The 20,414-nt window shown below is 36.8% G+C and overlaps 2 protein-coding genes across 4 annotated transcripts in view; both read left to right on the top strand.

Annotated features, from left to right (window-relative positions):
* Positions 1 to 54: 54 nt before the first annotated feature.
* Positions 55 to 5,684, top strand: LOC122058380 (MLO-like protein 3). The gene is made up of 15 exons (XM_042621047.1): positions 55 to 334; positions 518 to 575; positions 659 to 927; positions 1,014 to 1,130; positions 1,538 to 1,598; positions 3,427 to 3,515; positions 3,623 to 3,697; positions 3,803 to 3,891; positions 4,104 to 4,153; positions 4,258 to 4,298; positions 4,380 to 4,553; positions 4,648 to 4,683; positions 4,797 to 4,864; positions 4,974 to 5,034; positions 5,265 to 5,684. Exons 1-15 carry the CDS (start codon positions 173 to 175, stop codon positions 5,583 to 5,585), a joined length of 1,671 nt encoding a protein of 556 aa, XP_042476981.1. The 5' UTR covers positions 55 to 172; the 3' UTR covers positions 5,586 to 5,684.
* Positions 5,685 to 18,254: 12,570 nt separating this feature from the next.
* LOC122058381 (MLO-like protein 3) overlaps positions 18,255 to 20,414 on the top strand; it is a 7,110-nt gene continuing 4,950 nt past the window's right edge. For all 3 annotated transcript variants that reach the window (XM_042621050.1, XM_042621048.1, XM_042621049.1), the window contains exons 1-5: positions 18,255 to 18,397; positions 18,824 to 18,881; positions 18,984 to 19,171; positions 19,273 to 19,389; positions 20,244 to 20,304. In XM_042621050.1, the coding sequence (XP_042476984.1) occupies positions 18,266 to 18,397; positions 18,824 to 18,881; positions 18,984 to 19,171; positions 19,273 to 19,389; positions 20,244 to 20,304 (556 nt within the window). In that variant the 5' untranslated portion in view covers positions 18,255 to 18,265. The remainder of the gene's footprint in view (positions 18,398 to 18,823; positions 18,882 to 18,983; positions 19,172 to 19,272; positions 19,390 to 20,243; positions 20,305 to 20,414) is intronic.

Raw genomic sequence — 20,414 nt, 5'->3', positions numbered from 1 at the left:
AGAAGGTACCATTGAAGAATACTCAACTATTGAAGAATTGGTCAATTCCTCTTCTAATTTTCCATCTGAACTGGATCTTCACCTTCTCTTCAACTACTACTAGGAGAAAATATATATTGCCTCTGATCCTGCTTAATTCCTATAGTGAATAACAAGAATTGCAGAAGAAATAATGGGAGAAACCTCCACACCCACATCCTCATCCACAGACACATCCACTTCCACTGCTATACGCGATCTCCGAGAGACACCTACATGGGTGGTGGCTACCATTTGCTTCTGCCTCATACTCATCTCCATCATCCTTGAACGAACCCTTCATTTCATTGTCAATGTAAGTTATTTTCTATAATGTTTTCATCATGTATGGACTAGCATCCGGTCATTGTATGAGTATGGATTAGTGGTTGGGTGTTGATTGATAAACTTGATTCTAACATCTTCTTCAAATGATCATCGTTCTTATACTCCTCCTCTGCAACCCTTTTGATGTCGAGTTTGGGCTGATGAATTGCAGTGGCTAAAGAAGCATAGGAAGAAAACATTGGTAGAGGCAGTGGAGAAGCTTAAATCAGGTTTGATTAATTTTTTTAAAGTTTATGATTTCTTGATTTTCTCTATTACAAGAGCTTATTCCCTATGGGACTTGTGGTTGCAGAGCTGATGCTGTTAGGTTTCATTTCACTTGTACTAGTAGTACTGCAAGGACCCATCTCCAGTATCTGCATACCCATGAAAATTGCAGATACTATGCCTCCATGCAGCAAAGCTTCACTCACCATAGGACTGAAATTCATGGTGACCCAACACTTGAAGAAGTTTCCTGCAAATCCCTTCCACTTTAATGCTGGCTATGAAGATGGTCTATGGCACCCACATAGACTATTAGTCTCTGAATCCGCCACCACCACTGTTACATGCTCTGCTGTATGTCCATCTAAAGTCTAGAGAGAGAGAGAGAGAGAGAAAGAGAGCATCAACGAGAAAATAATAATTCTGTCTTTGATATGCAGGGAAAGGTTCCACTGATATCCGTAGAAGGGGTACACCAACTACATATCTTCATTTTTGTGTTAGCATCAACTCAACTTCTATACAGTCTCCTTACCATGGGCCTGGGAAGGGCAAAGGTATGAGTCTCTACACAGTTTAGAGTATAGACTACAGTGACTTCTGAATGTCCCATCTTCCAGGGGTTCCTCGGTTGCCACACCCTTACTCTTGTCACAATTTGACTCTCATACCATTTACTAGGGATTTGAAGATAACTCATCTTAATGGTTAGCTGTTAAGTAGAGAGTCCCAACATCAGACTACTTACATCCCTTGTAAGATTATTACTTCCGCCTTGGACGAAGAACCCTAACAAATCAAAACCCATGATCCAACCAAGAAGAAGTGACTGGATCTCACCAAGAACTTTCCTTAAATTTTTTTATTTTTTATTTTTTTTCTTGAAGAAACTTAAGATGAGGATTAAAGTAAATCATGAATCTTGCCTTAACAGTTTGGAAATAATCTATTCTTGATTGAACAGATGAGGCGTTGGAAAGCTTGGGAAGAAGAGACTCAATCAATATCCTACCAAGTGGCCAATGGTATACAACTTTACTAAATATCTTCCCTTCACTTTCATTATTTCATGGTTTATGTTGGAGAGAAAACACTAATTAAATCTAGCATTTCTCTTTCATTATAACTGCAAGTTGCTAGTGGTATACATCAACACGCATCTACCTCCCATTTCCCTTTCGTTGATTTATGGTTCATTTTATATATATATATATATATATATATAATATGGAACTAGGACTTGGGTTGTTTCTATCTTTTCAAATTGGGTGAGGTAAGACCATTCACATCCACACCTATAATAGAGATGTCTATAGCAAATATTAATAATATAGTCTATCAACTTTGTAAAGGTCGTGAATTAGTGAGTTAAATATTTCTTGTTGGTCTACTGAGGTCATATGTTTTCTTAGGTTTCAGCCTCAGGGTTTGTTGGGTCAATGTTTTCTTAGTTTTCTGCCTTTGGGTTTGTTGGGTAACCTTAATGTTGGTTATATATTCCAAGAATGCATATCAAATGCGGCTTTAATTTTAGGAAGTCATTATACAATTTGAAATGCTTTCAAAGTATAGTTGTATAGTTTATTCTTTTAACTATGATTTAGATATGAGATCTTCGAGGGTGGGGGTGCCCAAGACCCCATAAAATGTTGAGGCTGAGAAGACGAAACGAAAAATATATGTTAAATAGTAGGTCCTGATGTTTAAGATTATGGATCGAACACTAAGGATGTTGTGCTTGGTATGATTTTTTAGAATATATTATTAACATAGATTGCCTTCCAAGAATGCATAGATATACGCAACATATAATGCATTCCAAGAAATAATGCCAAAGACAAAGTGTCCTATCCATGATCTAAAACATCTAGATCCACTATTTTTTTACCTAGGCAACGAAAAAGGGGCACGATACTTCAACTAGAGGAGCGAACAGTTGGTTCACCAAACCTCGACCCAGCGTCACACGTTCTCCAGGTCTGAAGGGATTTGACTCTTCCCGAAATTGCGTTATCAGAGCCGAGCCAGGAATGGCTTTTTTTTTGGTAAAGAGATCCACTATTTATTTAGCATATAGTTGACATCTCATCTTCTCATTCTTTAGAATTTTGCGGATCCCTGACATCCAACCTCCTAATTAAAAATCTCAATTTTAAATCGTGGTCAAAGAGAATGAACTATACAATTATACTTTGAATGTGTTTGGAATGGTATAGTGGACTTTTTGAAATTAAGACTACATTTGGTATGATTTATAGGGATGTAATATTGACCTAGAATGCATTCGAAATACATCACTAGTCTACACAATCACACATTACAAAGGAAGAAAGAAAAACCATTACTACTACTAAGAGAGTGTTTGCGCGTATTATTAAGCGGATGCATGGACATATATGAGAGGTCAAAGAAATGATTTGATGATAAACTTATTGTATGCATGGCGAGCATGCCCAAACTTGTCCTGAGCCTGAAAGGGTATAGGCGGGCTGTGACAGGACTGATCAAAATCACAAATCAAATATTAAATGTATTAAACACACTAAATTCACCGCAGGGATTGAGATGTGCACACGGGTATTGAGAGGGTATTTTGGGAAGGTGCTAAAACCCTATAGGGGTTTGTGAAGAGTGCAGATCAAGTCCTTGTATGAGAATCGGTGTTTGATCTACACTTGGACTCCACTTAGAATAAAAACCAATTAATAAAAGAGAAAGATAAAGTGGAGTTCAAGTGTAAATCAAACGCGAGAATCATTATCGTACGAAGGGCTTGATCCGCTCCCGTTTGTGAATCCTAAGGACCTCCATGGGTCATTTTCTTAAATTAAATGTAATGCATTTCCATTTTAGATCCTGCACGGTTTAGATTTACAAGGGAAACTACATTTGGGCGACGGCATTTGGGTATTTGGACAAGATTAACAGTACTTCTATGGATTGTAAGTTCACTTTCCCTTCCCTTCTTCCTAAGTAGCTGTTTCTCTCATTGGAAGTTCATATCTAACAATCCGATACTGATCATGAATGTGAAATGGGTATGGTTCAGAAAAGTTTCTTCCGCCAATTCTTCAACTCGGTAGCAAAAGTTGATTATCTCACACTGCGTCATGGGTTCATCAATGTAATTCATTTCACTCTTTTGTTTCTAAGATACTGAAAAAGAACTGCAACTAAGTGGGTCTTTCATTAATTTCTGTCTGAGTTCATAGTTTCATAATTCCTGTAGGCACATATGCCCTCGAACACCAGTTTCAATTTTCGAAAATATATACAACGATCCTTGGAGGAAGATTTCAAGGTTGTAATTGGAATCAGGTAATACATTATATTCTGCTCTTAACGTATTCGTAAAAATGTCAACATAAAACTACCATTGAGAACCCCATTCTGAAAAAAATTTGAAACCGTTTGGACATGAAACCAATTTTTCCAATGCAAAAATGTTAAAAGTAGCAAACTTTTTAAAGTCCTTAGTGTTTCCATCCACTATAGATCTTCCTATTAATCTAATTTGTTTGTCTCAACAGCCCCTCTCTGTGGTTGGTTGTTGTTATGCTCCTGCTAGGTGATGTGAATGGTAAGAATGCTATTAATTCCTTTAATTTTTTGGTTTTTCTTTTCCCGTTTTCGATAATCGATAATCGTTTTAGTACATTCTAAAGATCATTTGCACTGAATCAGGATTGCATTTATATCTTTGGGTAGCCTATATTCCATTGATAGTAAGTATTAAAGCAACTACCATTGTTTTTCTCTTGTTTTAGAATTACTAGTTTTCTCATTAGTCCATTCTACTTCTGTAGATAGTACTAGTTCTTGGAACCAAGCTTGAAGTCATTTTAGCAAGAATGGCTCTGCAACTCAAAGACCAGACCACTGTGGTCAAAGGAGCCCCTCTGGTGCAACCTGATGACAATCTTTTCTGGTTCGGTAATCCTAGATTTGTTTTGAGTCTTATACACTTCACCATGTTCATGGTAAATCCCTCTGTAATTCTAAAAGAAGAAAATCCCACTTTTATTGATGTTTGCTCGTAAAACTGATTTATTCTATCTTTTCTTATCTTTCTAGAATGCGTTTGAGCTTGCTTTCTTTCTCTGGGCAACGGTATGTTCCCCTTATTCCTTTATGTCTTTTTTATCAGATGCACCCACACAATTAAGAGTAAAAAGGAGTTAAATTGTTCTGTCTTTTGCCTTCTCATTTCTCATCTTTATCAGTGGCAATTTGGGTTGAACTCTTGTTACCATGAAAGCGTACCGATGGCAGTCACAAGGGGTGTATTAGCGTAAGGGCCATCTTTCTTCTTTTTCATTTCGATTTAATCCCTCTTTTTCACCTCTTCTTCTTGAGTTGTTCATTCTCCTCTGAAAACAAGCCTCTTTTTGTTTTCTTAGGTTGATTGTGCAAATCATTTCCAGCTACATTACACTTCCAATCTATGCCCTTGTGACACAGGTGAGTCTCATATAGAGCCATTCAGTCTTTCATGAGCCACTATTGAATAATAATGCCTACTATATAAGCATGCAAGGTTCAAACACACAGGAGATAATCCACATCTCGGTGGAGATTATACAAAGTCAGACAAACAAAGAGATGCCACTACAATAGTTGCAGTTCTGTTGAGTTGCCATTTTACACTTCTCAATATATGTTGACTAGGGGTGGGTTGTTGTTTGGAACAGATGGGTTCCCAATACAAGAGTGCAGTATTAGAAGAGCAAACCATAGAATCAGTAAGGCGATGGCATGCAAGGGCAAAGAAGAAGAAACAGGAATCATCATCACATCGACCTCTAATAAGTCGTCCTAACTCTGAATTTGGGAGCAGCAGGATGACTAGTCCCATGGAAACGTCTTCAGCACCAACAACCCCACGACATACAACCACACCTGCAGAAACTTTTTCATCCCCTTGGGATGAAATCAGTGAAGTGAAAAGTGTACCTGGTGATGCCAATGTTTCTTCTGGGGCGGTGGTCGTAGAATTATCGGCTTTGAAGTGAGTCATGAGAGGACCTTCACAATTCTGGAAGCACCGAATTCATATAACGAAATGTATAGATAGTTTCAGAGTTTCGTATGAGTTTTCCTACGAAATGTTTTGTTTATTTGAAATGATATTTGAATATTTGTATTCTTTGGAATTGATATTTTATTATATTTGTATTTGATTATTTGCATGCTTAGGAAGGTATTTTTGAATTTTGAACACAATAACAATGTCTAGAACTAGACCATATATCCATTAATAATTGTTTCTGATTCCTAGGTTTGCACCCTTCTATATGTACTAGACTGAACAATGTAGAAACAATTATGGAAGCGCCACTTCAATATTCTTATTTTTCATCAAAGATGACAATGTTCTAACACCCCACCCCTTCACCAAAAAAGAAAAGCGAAAACTTGAAGTCATTTAGGAGTGCCCTAATACGTAAAAGGAAAGGTGTTTGTTTATAGTTGATATCTTGTATCACATGATTTACGTTTTACATAGGGGTATAATTTGAAAATTGTATCCCTTTATTATTTTTTATTTTTTTAAATTGGTAGCATGGAAGGTTATTAAAGTTACAGGTAATCCTTTGTAAACACAAAGAAGTACAAGAAAGAAAGCTTATAACATTTCATCATTACTAGTAAAATAACTTTCTTCTCCGTAGATATAGGCCTTTTGAAGGAATTCAGTTCTTTTCCTCTATAGGTAACCACCCGTGGGACTAAAACCCTTCTCACTTTCAACCATGGAGGGCGGTCACTGCATCAATAACCAATTAGGCGGAGTTAAAAAAGGAGAAATTATGAGCGGAGTTAAAAAAGGAGAAATTATGAAAGATCGTAAGATGAATCTCGAAATGAACTTTTAAAAAATACTTAAAAATCTAAGGAGGATATTTGTGAATCCAAGGTAAGGTGAATTTTTTTTCTTTTCTTCTTTTATTGATTCAATCTTTCTTTTTAAGTGTGTAGTGAGTGACCAGGAGCATAAATAGCTGCGTGACTCCAGACGCTGACAACCCATTACAACCTCTCTAACAAGAATGACTCTGCAACTCAAAGAACAGAGCATTGTGTTAGGAAGACCCCCTTTGTTGCAACCTGATTCCGATCTTTTCTGGTTCAGTAGCCTTAGATTTGTTTTGAATCTTCTATACATCGTCGTGTTCATGGTAAATCCCTTTGTAATTCCATAAAAAGAGTTTATTGATGTTTGGTCTTAAAACTGATTTGTTCAACCTTTTCTTATCTTTATAGAATGCATTTGAGCTTCCTTTCATTCTCTGGGCAACGGTTCCTTTCCCTCATTCCCTTAGTTTTTCTTATAAGATAACAATTAAGGGAAAAAAAAATTAACTTGTTTCTTCTGTTTGTCATTTCTCATCTTTACCAGTGGCAATTTGGATTGAAAACTTGTTACCATGAGAATGTTAGGTTTGCAGTCGCAAGGTGGTATCAGACTAAAGACCATCTTCCTTCTTTTCATTTCAATTTGTAACACATCTTTATCACATCTTCTTCCTGAGTTGCTCAGTCTCCTCTAAAAAATATCCTCTTCTTTTGTTTCTTAGGATGATTGTGCAAATCATTTGCAGCTACTTTACACTTCCAATCTATGCCCTTGTAACACACGTGAGTTATTTATAGGATTGTCTTTTATAGTCCATCAGTAAAGAATAATGGCTACTATATAAGGAGGCTTCGGCTGGAGAGGGACCAGCCAGACACAAAACATGAGAGAGAAAGTGAAACCCCCATTTTTCTCTCCTGTTTTGTGTCTTGCTGATCCCTCTCCATCCCCCCGCGGGGGGTCTGGAGAAAGATGCAAGGTTCAAACACACAGGAGATCCACATCTCTCTGGGATTTAATCAGTCATCTAAACAAAGAAATGCCATTACAATAGTTGCAGTTCTGTTGACTTGACATATAACACATCTCAATGTATGTTGACCATGTATTGTTGTTTGGACACAGATGTGTTCCCTGTGCAAGAAAGCAGCTTTAGGGGAGCAAATCATAGAATCGTTAATGCAATGGCATGCAAGGGTGAAGAAGAAGAAACAACAATCATCATCACTTCAACGTCAATTAAGTCGTTCCTACTCTAAACTTGGGAGCAGCAGCAGAAGTAATCCTATGGAAATCTCTTCTCCACCTACAGATATGACACTTGCAGAAAATATTTCATCACAGGGTGATGATTTAGTGACTTTAATACGCTCAACGGGTATGTGATTGATTTCTTTCCATTATTCATTCTTGTATTCTATACACTGTCGGTTTTCAATCGAGTCTAAGAGGAAGCATTGAATACAATCATCATCACTTCAACGTCAATTAAGTCGTTCCTACTCTAAACTTGGGAGCAGCAGCAGAAGTAGTCCTATGGAAATCTCTTATCCACCTACAGATATGACACTTGCAGAAAATATTTCATCCCAGGGGGATGAAATCAGTGGATTTGAAGAGGAACCGGGCGAGGCTAATGTTCCTCCTGGACACTGTTTTAAGACAAGGACACAATGTTGCTCACAGATCAGATCATGCAAGTGGAAGTCTTCTATAGAATACTAAATTCATCAGAGTATACCCAGTAAGGGTGTTGTGGATTCAATAAAAGGGTAAGGGATCAAACAAAAAAGGGTTACTTCTATAACTGGGCAAGGCCTATAATCACATCCGGCATTACAGGCTAATTAATCTATCTCTATAATGGCTCCGTTTGTTTCTCATGTAAATTTTTACATATGCAATACATATTGAAATATTTTCCAATGTTCATTTCTAAGAGGGAAAATGCAGAGTAAAATTTCACTGGAAATTTAACATGAAAGGAGCTGCCAATGCCTTAAGAGGAAAAACATCAAACATGTAACGTGCAGAAAGATATGCATGCATGAGGGGTGAGGGGTGAGGGAGGAATAATGGTGCATAACAATACCGGTGCACTTACAAGGGGAGTTGATCAACTGATCAATTCCTGAGCACGCTCTTAAGGGAACAGTGCCAAACTGCTAAGCTATTGCCCAGGTGTGCCCCCACTATATGTTTAGTTACTGTCATGTAGTGTAATACCTGTTTTTCTTAAAAATGTTTTCTAATAATCCAGGGCCATCATTATATACAAAAAACTAGAACTTAAAACGATGTAGAAAAGAAATAGTAATTGTAAACAAACAATCACATAATGCAAACATGAATATTTAAGTGATCCGGAAAGAGAAGATTTCTTACATCTATGGTGAGATGAGACTAGCTTCAGTATCAATGAAAATAAGGTTATAGTCAATTCATGCCTCACTTATCTCTCAAATTGATTACAGAGAAAAACCCTTCGTTACAAATTTATAATGAAACTCTATATTAATAATTTATCAAAATACTCATCTAGTCCTAAAAAATATTTCTTAACGAGATACCATCCTAAACCATTGCCATGGACCCGCTAGCTTAATGAGACCCCAGTAACAACGATAAATACGCATGATGGACCGATATCTCCAGGCCTTGACCATCTCTCTCTCTCTCTCTCTCTCTCTCTCTCTCCCACAAACACATTCTTTGCTTATATTATTCTTTGTTTTTTCTACCAATATTTTTATTCCTCTATATCAAACATTTCTGAATGACAAATTGATTATATCATCCTCCGATGGATCAGTGAATTATTGGACCAAGTTGGATTTGAACTAGTGAAGACATGTTGCCAACGAATTTATAGTCCATCCTCATTAACCGCTCAGACATTGATCCAACAAGAAAGAATTCTAGATTTATTGATAATCTAGGATCAACTTCCTAATTACTAACTGTAACTATGGTCATGGACGCAACTTAGTCACAAACACCTCTTGTTATTTCTACCAATCAAGTCAGGACGCTTCTAAGTTTTACAACTTGAAGTTAGAACAGTGGGACCCAGGGTTCAAGGAACTGGAATCGAATCCGTTGAATAAATCGAATCGGACTGATTCAGGCATTCAAAGATGCCGATTCAACTTATTTTCCTAAGGTCTATGCGATTCTGGATGTTTACCGATTCATCACTTACTAGAACCCTGGCAAGACCAGGGTTTTAAATATCCGGAATCGGATCAGTCTGTATCTTCTACTTGTAATCGTTTTTGGTATTTATTAAGATTTTGTTCTTTAGACAAGGTGAAGTCTATTTAAGGAATAAATAATGCTACATCATAGAGTGTATTTATAACTAGATACAGCGGGTGCAAAAAGATTGTGCAATCCCGCGCTGAAGATGCATACATTCTCATTAGTCGCTCCCACTCTTGTTTGAATCCCTCTATTGGACGCACCCGTTAGCGTGTACTTGCATTAATAGGTAGCATTCTCTAGGAGGTAGCATTCTCTTACCCTTTATTTGATTAATTTTATAGATTATAGTTTTATAGAGTAAAAAAAAATTTCTTCAACTTGGATCGGTTGGTTGTATCTAGAGATGTAAATGCATAGGATCCAGATATTCCTCGATAGGATACGGATACCCCTAAACAGATATGAATGTGGATCGAATTCGGATTTTCAATTATCCATTTATATCTTTGACATGTGTAATCTGAACTTCCTCCCCCTTCCCCCTAATGAATATGATTTGCTTTCAATCCGCCTTTTTAATATGTCTTACTTCTTTTCCTCATTCTTTAGAACTTGTATAAATTTCAAGAACCCTCAAAATCATTAATTGATCGTCTAGTTGGACCGAATAATTCAAATTTGAATTCAGCTACCCTTTGACCGAATACTAATACCCCTAAACGGATACATATGCAACCAAATTCAATTTTTTGACTATTGATTTACATCACTAATTTTATCCTTTCTTTTCATTAAATTTTTTTTTTTTATAATTTTACCCTTAATGTGCTACTGATTCCAAGATCAATCAGATCGATATCATCCGATCCAACCAATCTGATACCAATACTTAGAACCTTGGGTGGGACCCAATCAAAGTGTATGTTCATCTAAAAAAGAACATCCATTATCTACGGAAATGTGATACACGTCAAAGAGGAATCAGAAATAGGGTACATGTAAAAAGGTTCTTTTCCATTTGACGGCTTTAGCTTTTAAGCAACGTGAGCTGGCTCATTCGCCACAGGTGCCTCTCTTAGCCCAGGCCCATGATTAACTGGATCTGGTGTCTGGACCCCTTACTGTGTGGCCTTGCATCCCTAGTCTTACGTCACTGTCCACCATGATTTGATAAATGGTAACGAAGAGGGGAAACAGAAAAAGGGCCCAATAATAGTATTTGATTAACCAAATCATGCTTAATCCTCTAACCATGATTTCGTATCTTTAACCTTAATGTTTGATATCCATATATTAAATTTATCTTCTTCTCTTCCTCACTCGCTTGCGCGCCCGCCCTTCGTGTTCAATGACACACACCTGTCATCGAAACAAAGACAAAATGTGTTCAACTTTTGTTCCCTCCTTCCCTCCGCCATCATCACGGAAAGACATCGATATATAAACAAGAAACAAAGAGAAAGGCTGTAATTCACCTTACCTTTCGAGAAGTAGAATGATGCCAAACCAGAGAAGCCAGAAGGGAGCTTAAATGAGACAATCTCCGGTAGCTCATGGATCTGAGAGGAAGAAGTAGAAGGCTATGGGTATATATCTTGGAATGTTCACTGTTCAAATTTGGACAATAACCGAACAAGGTATTTGGGTGGACCTAAACGAGTCCTGTTCCCCCAAAAGTTAAAACATGTCTCCCAATCCCACAAGTGTGGGCAGGATTCAACTCGGAGCCATTTCAGCTGAGTTACAAATTTTATATCTTATAAATTTACTAGTGAAATGATTTCGAGCTAGGCTACCTAACAACTCTCATCAGCATTTCCAAAAATAGGTAAAAGGTTGGAATTTAATTAACTCAGAAAGCAACAAATTAGCCATCTAAATTCTTGATTTCAAATGTTGAGGACTCAAATATGATCAAACAGTAAATCAATAATACACAATAATCAAAAGCAAGCACAAATTCAAGATAATTAGGACCAGCAGAAGCAAATTATTTACGAACATTCCACGTACCTAATCCTACTCTTGGATGAGAAGTATCAGTCGGTCCAGTTTAGCCCAAAACTTTATCGTTCCCCCTGCTTTTTCCAGAAATTGAAATTGTAGCAGGAGCTCGTAGTAATAACGTTTACAGAGTGCGGAAGGCGAAGCGAACAAAAGAAAGAAATGGAAGAACAATTGAAAGAAATTTGGAACCCTAGACCGCTTCAATTGTTGTTTCTTGAGCTTTCTTTCAGGTTTTGTCTGGAAAGACGAGAGAGGAAGATATTTTTTTTTCCTAAAAAGGCTGTAACACCTGGCAACCCCTTAATTTAATCTCACCCTCTTCATTTTAGTAAAAGGGTATAACGATCATTTTAGCTCTTGCCTTAACAATGCCTGACGGTAAAGGGTCTGAGTATAATTTGGTGAAAGAGAGGAGGTGTTCTTATAATTATGGCATTCTCCAGGGGGTGACGTTGTAAATTACCCTATATTAAATTAGGGTAAAAGAACCCTCGCCGCTTGCATAGCCATTGCATCAGTATGTAGATCAATATGAGGCGGATGCATGGAGGAATCTAGGTGGAATGTCAGTATAATCTTCTCACACCTACTGTGTTTTGACATAAAGACCAGCAAGCAGACAAGGTTCTTTTCCTAATTAAATTAAAGTGAATGATTATCTTCAAGTTGGCGGCAGTCCAATTTCTTCAATAAAGATTGGAGGAGGGAGAATGCAAAGAAGAGAGATAAAGAGAGGCTCAAAAACATTTCTCCTTAAATTATTAATCAAGATATGATAATGGAGATGTCACAATCCAAGAGGCTTTGCAATTATTGGGATGGTATTTGATTTTCCTACGATCCATCACAACTTTTTTCTTTTCTTTTCTTTTCTTCTCTTATCTTGACTACCAAACACAGCCTGAAGAAAGCATCAAGGAGTAAGTCTCTAATAGAGGAGATGGCTTCTAATAATGACCACTTTCACAAGCAGTCGAGATCCAGGGCTCTGCTCTTGCTGTATAAGAAATAAGGCCATGTGATTATGTCAATGATAAACTAAGGCTATTAATCAAGGCAACCGAGATGAAGATGAGCCCTACGGTAACAGGCCCAAGTCTAGCCCCAGCTGAAGACAAGACTAATGTTTTAGGGCCAAGCCTAGCCCCAGCAGAAGATGATGAACCTGATGTTTCCCGCCCAACACTGGCCCAACATAAGATGCGGCTTACAGTTTCAACTTCGAGCCCAAATTCTTGATAAGATAATTCTCTTTTCTTTAAAATATTTGCATAAGTCATGGGCCCAAATAACGTGTAAAGAGGCATAAAGTCCTTCATGATAGACAACAATCATAGAGACAAGATCGGTTCCCACGGTCCCACCCATTCTGATTCTAGTTGGATCCAATAGGTTGAAACCTCAGAATTAGAGTTGAGAAGAAGCAATAATGGCAAAAAAATGAAAATCAAACATTATTTACAACTGATTAAAAAAAAGAAAGTTAAAAGAGTGTTTTTCTTCTAGTGTTTCCTACGCTCAGACACAATGGGGTATGAAATGACCTTACTGCCCCCACGCGTTGAGTATTTTCACTCCTAGATGTGTCCCTAAAAAGATGTGGAAGAAAGAATGTTGTAGTGCCACCTTGTGCCTATCTCTCTCCTCTCCTCTAAAATGATATATCTATCCCTATTGTGGGAAGATAGATAAACCTAGGGAGGTGTTGACCTACGTTACGCAGCTAGAACAAGAAACTCAATCCCACTTGTTAAGACCTAGTTTAGTTATTAGATCCAATAGTTAAAGGGAGAGTTCATATATAAGGTCATTAGTCGGGTAATTTTTAACAGACTTCGTCCCATCCTCAACCGCATCATTTCAATCTGTTAGAATGGTTTCATTAAGGGAAGGAACATACACGATAATATACTCATTGCAAATGAGATTTTGCAAAGATTCAAAAACATGCGTAGAGAAAGGTTTGAGTGGACATGAGTAAGGCATATGACAGGGTGGAGTGGACCTTCTTAAGGAAGACACTGCTGAGCTATGGATTTGATAAAATCTGGGTGGAGCGAATTATGTTTTGCGTTGAAACCACCTCATTTAGCATCTTACTCAACGGTGACCCTCTCCCTCCCTTCAAACCTTCTCGTAGATTGAGGCAAGGGAATCCATTATCGCCTTATCTATTTGTTCTATATGCTGAATTGTTATCATCTCATTTGGCTATTGCTATGGAGTCGAACAGCATTAATGGAATACAAATCAGAAGGGGAGGTCAAAGAATTTCGCATCTTGCCTTTGCCGATGATCTCATTTTGTTTAGTAAGGCATCAATGGTGGAGGCTTCCCATTTATGCGATATTCTCCAAAAATATTCTAGCTTCCTATATGCCAAATGCCCTGCTGCCACTGCTTCCTAGGGATGGAAATTAATCTGTGCCCCTAGGGAACTTCTTAAATCTGGCCTTTTTCTCCAGTTGGGAGATGGAACGACCATAAATCCATGGTCAGACTATTAGATACCAAACCTCCCTCCCTCCTCTGCTCCATTTCCGCTCCCAAGAGATGCCCCAACTGTGGTGGCTGATTTTATTTATCCTTCGGATCGCTCATGGAATCGAGATCTTTTATTTAGATGGTGGTCACTAGAAATTGCTTACAGAATCCTTTCCATCCCTATTCCTATTTTTCCCACTCCTGATAAATTTGTGTGGGTTGTGCCCTTGAATGAGAAATTCTCGGTTGCATCTGCTTATAGCATTGCTATTAACGGTTTCCTGCCTTCTCCCTCTTCTAAGTGGTTGTATCTGTGGCATATCCCGACGACCCCCAAGGTCCAACATATCTCTCTCTCTCTCTCTCTCTCTCTCTCTCACTCTCTCACTCTCACTCTCACGTATACACCTTCTTTCACAAAAGAAGATGAAAAAAATCTCTCTCTCTCTCTCTCTCTCTCTCTCTCTCTCTCATATACACCTTGAAAAAAAAATTAACGGTGCCCAATCATGCACTCCTACACCTAGACATAAGGTAGGAAAATGATCATCCCACCCCCATGATGGATGTCTTGATGCATGCTTTCATTAGCATTGCAGGGCCATACAAACAAGTAGCATTCCTTCTCCAAATAAAAAAACACTTCTTTACTTTTTCTATATCAATCAAGTCACCTCTGCACCACAATCCCTACCCCCACCCCCTCCCATACCAAAAAAAAAAAAAAAAAAAAACATCTTACTTTACTTTTTCTATCAATTAACAAAGATATTATACCACAAAGATTTTATTTTTTTACAGAGTCAAAAGGTGGCAATGGACATAACTTCACTTCCATCTAGGTATCTACAACTTCAGTTTTGAACCTTGGGACCCAAGGGTCAAGAAATTGGAACCAAATTTATTGGATAAATGAGGCTTCATTTGGTTGTGAGAGGAATTAAAGAGTGGGAAAATGAAATTTTTAAACGTAAAATATAATTTTTTGTACCCAAATCATTCCCTATTATTAAATTTTACTCTACTTCACATCCAAATCTCTTTGATATAAATAGTAAAGAAGAATATTACATGTAAAACGTTTCATTGTTAAATATGATAAGAAATTTAAGTTTTTTTTTCAACATTTTCACATCCTTTCCCTGGTGTGTTTCCACCTCTTCATCACCTTTTTGTACTGTTCAGTGTCCATTCATGATTTGACAGAAGTTGAAGAAGAGAGAGAATAAAAAAAAACTATTTCAGATTAACCAAACAATACTTAATTCAGCCTCTAATCATGATTACCAAGCTTTAACCATAATGTTTGTTTTGTGTATATTAAATTAATGGTACTGTGTCATGATCTTTGATCAATCACATTTTACAACGCTTACGCATGCGTGCTCCATGTAGGTGTGTTAAAGGTTAGCCCGCACTGATAGACTTGACCTAAATCAATTGGTTTAAGTCTGAGACAGGCCTAACCAACTGTTAAACATGTTGAGTTCAAACACCAAATGATTAACAATTGGATAGTCCTGATGCAAGGTAATAACCTAATGATTGTCCACCAGAGACTAACCTAATATTGTGACTAACCAATAATTGATAATTTATAGCTCGATTAGCCCGTTTAAGCCTATTTAATTCGATTATTAAGATTATTCCTAGTTTTTCTCAACTTTTGTGATCATATGAGCTGATTATATATATATATTTTTTTTGGATAGATAGGGCCCAAGGAAATTTGAATTCATCCTATAAATGGATTATTGATCTGACAATACTAAATATTGGATAGAAAGGGAATCACATGGATTGGTCATAGTTCAAAGCCAAATTCAAATTTTATACTCTTTTTTGTATTGACCCTTTTCCTGCTAATTTTTCATTAGCCACGTAACTATTGTCTAAATATCAACTTGTTGACTTCCAATCAATCTTTACAAAAAAAAATTCAACTTTTTAATTATTTGAAGATTTTCAACACAAATTAAATAGCCATGTGGCAAATAAAGGAAGCTGGCCAAGGGGTCTACCAAGAGATTATCATCTAAGAAGACATGGCATGGTAAATCATATACTAAGATTTAATGTAGAAAATTTTGGTTATGCACGATTTGTGTTCATAATAGTCTTAAGAGGGATTAATTTATTTATATTTGAAGATTTTTTTATTGATTAAAAAAAAATTAACATCCAATATTGCCGGAAGATACAAAACAAAGAAATTGATTCAATCTTCCACCTTTGGGATTGTCATCAGAGAAAAGAATCAGCCAAAAAGATAAAGATACTTATATGAAACGATATCTGGGACACTCGTGTATCCCCCAATTAATATTTGAAAAAATAAAATTCGACGCAATGTCCCAATCTTCTGTTAATCTACTACGTACTAGCAACCTGATAGTCTTGTCGTCAAAAAATTGATTTCATCTAAAGCAATGAGTTATCAACCAAGTTATAGAACTTTAAAAAACCCTTCAAATGAGATTAGTTCTGAATAGGTTTCTAAGGAATATTAAGATGGGAGATACATTCCACCGTTGCCTTTGAATCACATTCTCGCCACAAATGATAAAATCCTTTCTCTCTAGCAATCCGAACCCTAATAATAACCACTGAAAATTCTGCATAAAATTGGAAATGACATCAAGAAAATGGTAAAAGCAAACCAATGGGTAAACAATAACTGAGCAAAAAGCTTCACCCACTCTTGCTGGACGTAATTTCTTAAACAACATCCATCCACATTAAACTTCAAAAATTATAAAGTATTGATAACTTACATATTCAACAAAAAAACCCATGCCATAAAGGATGCTGGTGGTAATTACAAAAAATGATAATTTAGACTTTTAGGGGATCATGAAACCACCACATGCCATTGCACATCCCTTCAACCACATATGCTATGAGATATTTATAAGATTTATTGAAAAGGAGAGATGGCCCCAGCGGCCGCAGCCTTTTCCCCACTGGGAGCTTGGATAAAGGGGAGCAATATATGATGCAAATACGATGAGCTAAATGACGAAGGATACAAACGTGAAAAGAGATGAATCACTTTAGATTTTTTTTTTTTTTTTTTTTTTTTTTTTGGGGGGGTGGGGTTGTTTTGGGGTGTGTAATAATCACTTTAGATTGACAAGTACAATGGCAGTGCACAAAGCCGAATGGCTAAAGAATATCTATGTATCCAACCCTTATAACCATGTTTAGTTAGTATACCTTGGGCTACTTATATAGGGTATTTAGTGTTCTTCATTGCTTTCAGTAAAAGTTAAATGATTCTTATTCAATCCTGGTGTGATTCAGTCCATATGATTGTAGGATCAGTATAGACCCGTGGGACTAATAAGGCCGAAGGCCCAGATACCCGTCGTTAGCAAAAAAAAAAAAAACACATTTAATTGGACCAATGTGGAACTAATAGTTCCTGTAGTGTTACTACGGATTTGAACTGAAATTGTTCTTTCATGAAAAGATGCTATGCAATCCAATAGGATTTTTTGCAATCATTGAGATAAATTTTGCATCCCCATTTATAGGAACCACTAAGGCATCCATGATTGATATACTAGCTTATTTTAAAAACTTCGGATACCATGTCATCATCTTTGATCAATCACATTCAATGGGTAAATGTACAAGTTTTGGATATATACAACAAATACCATGACCAAGTGAAATTTTGGGTTTCTATGTGAAAAAAGAAAACTTTAAAAGAATGTTATACGAAGATGAAAAGAAATTGCAAGGCAATGATACCACCAAGAGACAGTAGGCCCACGAAAAAGAAATAAAAAAATAATAAAAATTAGAACGCCAAGAATCAAGGACCTTTGAAAATCAAAACTGGAACAACCGAGAAAAAAAAATTTTAACTTAAAGTAGAAAAGAAAAGAAAGTGACAATACCATCAATAAAGAAAAGAAAGCAATGCAAACAACAAACAAAAGTGATCCAAGATTCCAAGTATCCAAGTGACTGTCTCTATCATCTTACTTTCTACTGTGTACTGAATTGTGATTGTTAGTGACTTAGGAAAGCAGCAAAGGACCCCACTCCCAAGTCCCAACCCTAAACTTCCATGCAACCCCTTATAGACACTTCTATTCTTCACTAGACTTCTCACCAGAGAAAGAGAGAGTTATGATGGGAGAAGAAAGATCCTCTGGTATGGACAATCTGCAGGAGACACCTACTTGGGCGGTGGCTTCCATTTGCTTCATCCTCATACTCCTCTCCATAGTCCTTGAACACTCCCTACACCAGATTACCAACGTAAGTGTCTTCTTCTTAAGTACCTCATTACCTTTTCCATTGATCAAGGAAGAGGCCACTATTTGTGACCTTCTTGGAGTTGGCCCTAGTCCTCTTCCTTTTGTATCCTCTCGGATTTTCCTTATAGCTTGATTCAGTTGTAGGGAGAAGCCATTGTTTTTGTTGTGAAGTTTTCTTTATATTTTTTCATTTTTTTCCCTTGCTTTTTCTTCTTATTCTTTTGAGGGAAAGGGGGGGAGAGAGAATTTCTAGGCTTTGTTGAATATATTATTTATTCATCTAAAAATAAAATATCTTCTTTTTATATATGTGACGATGATTGAGATTTGAGAGCTGAGGAGACAAACTAAATTGCTTAATTAATGAAGCAAATGATAACCATTCTTATGCATCTTTTGATGTAAAATTTGGGATGATGAATCACAGTGGCTAAGGGAGCATAAGAAGAAAGCACTGGAAGAGGCTGTGGAGAAGCTTAAATCAGGTCTGATTGATTAATTTCGAAGAAAATTAAATCTCTTAATTATTGTTTTAATTACTAATGATTTGTTGATTAAACTAGTCTGCATATATATGGTTGTTGCAGAGCTGATGTTGTCAGGTTTCATTTCACTTGTATTAGCAGCACTACAAGGACCCATCTCCAATATCTATATACCCAAAAAATATGCAAATTTCATGCTTCCTTGTCAAAAAGGTGCAACTAACACAGGAGAGAAATTTGAGGAGCCTCAGAGAACTGGTGCCTCTTCCAACTTTGATAAACACCATGAGGTATGTTTACACTAAATATATATATATATATATATATATATATATATATATAGAGAGAGAACTATACAAATAATTAATGGAGTATAATATATGATGTGCAGGGAATGGTTCCTCTGATGTCCAAAGAAGGAATACACCAACTACACATCTTTATATTTTTGTTAGCATCGACCCAACTTGTTTTCAGTCTCCTCATCATGGCACTAGGAAGGGCAAAGGTACGAATCTACAAAGAGTATGGTAATGGATTATTGTAAGCAAAGCATGTCTCTAACTCAACTCGAGCGTTTCTAGCAAAGAAGTAAACTTTTAATGGTAAATCACTTGCTTATGGCCACGTACTATTAGATGGTCAAGAGAAAGAGTATTTTCGAATTCATCAATAAAAATCTCATCTTTTATCACGGGTAGGCAAGTGATTCTTCCCATGCCATTAGTGAAGAAAAAAAAAACTTTTGCTTAGAAAAGTAAAAGTTGTGTGAGGTTCATGCACTAACAATGATCTTTCTTGCTTTAAAAGTTGAGAAAGTGATTCATGCACGGGAGATTCCTCCCATCAACTTCATTTTATTGGGGATTAAGGTGTTTAGATTATTTCACATTATTCCAATTTAGTGTCCCTCTCCTTAATATCCAAACCTTCTGTATAACTAGTCCCACAACCCATACTGACCCCACAATCGCATGGATCGGGTTATACCTAAGTTGAATGAGAACCATTCAACTTTCACTGAAAGCAGCGAAAAACACTAAACCCCCGTATGAGTGGCCCAAGGTGTGCCAAGTGAGAGTCAAACTTAAGACATCCAAGTTCGTTGCTCACACAACTGCCCTGATGAGCAATAAATAATGAGTAACTAAATGAATTTTCCCCTTTCTTGGGGTTAAGAATTGTTACAAAATAAATAAACAAATAAATAATCTTGGGGTTAGGAAACTTATACTCGTCAGTATAGTATATACTTGTGGTGAGGAATTGTTACAAAATAAATAATCTTTAGGAAACTTATGCTGATAAGTAAGCAAATGAATTTTTCCCTTTCTTGGGGTTAATCCATTCTTGATTGAACAGATGAGTTCTTGGAAAGCTTGGGAAGAAGAGACTCAATCGATCCACTACCAAGTGGCCAATGGTAATACACTATACTTGTCTTCCTTTCATTTTTCTCATGGTTGCCTTAACAATAATCTCACTAGGGATAAGTACATCGTGCCACTTATTATCCTTTTTTTTTTTTTTTTT

Source organism: Macadamia integrifolia, chromosome 12 (assembly GCF_013358625.1).
Source record: "Macadamia integrifolia cultivar HAES 741 chromosome 12, SCU_Mint_v3, whole genome shotgun sequence".
NCBI classification, from domain to species: domain Eukaryota; kingdom Viridiplantae; phylum Streptophyta; class Magnoliopsida; order Proteales; family Proteaceae; genus Macadamia; species Macadamia integrifolia.
The sequence above is the reverse complement of the archived record's forward strand: the minus strand, read 5'-3'. Positions and strand labels throughout refer to the sequence as shown.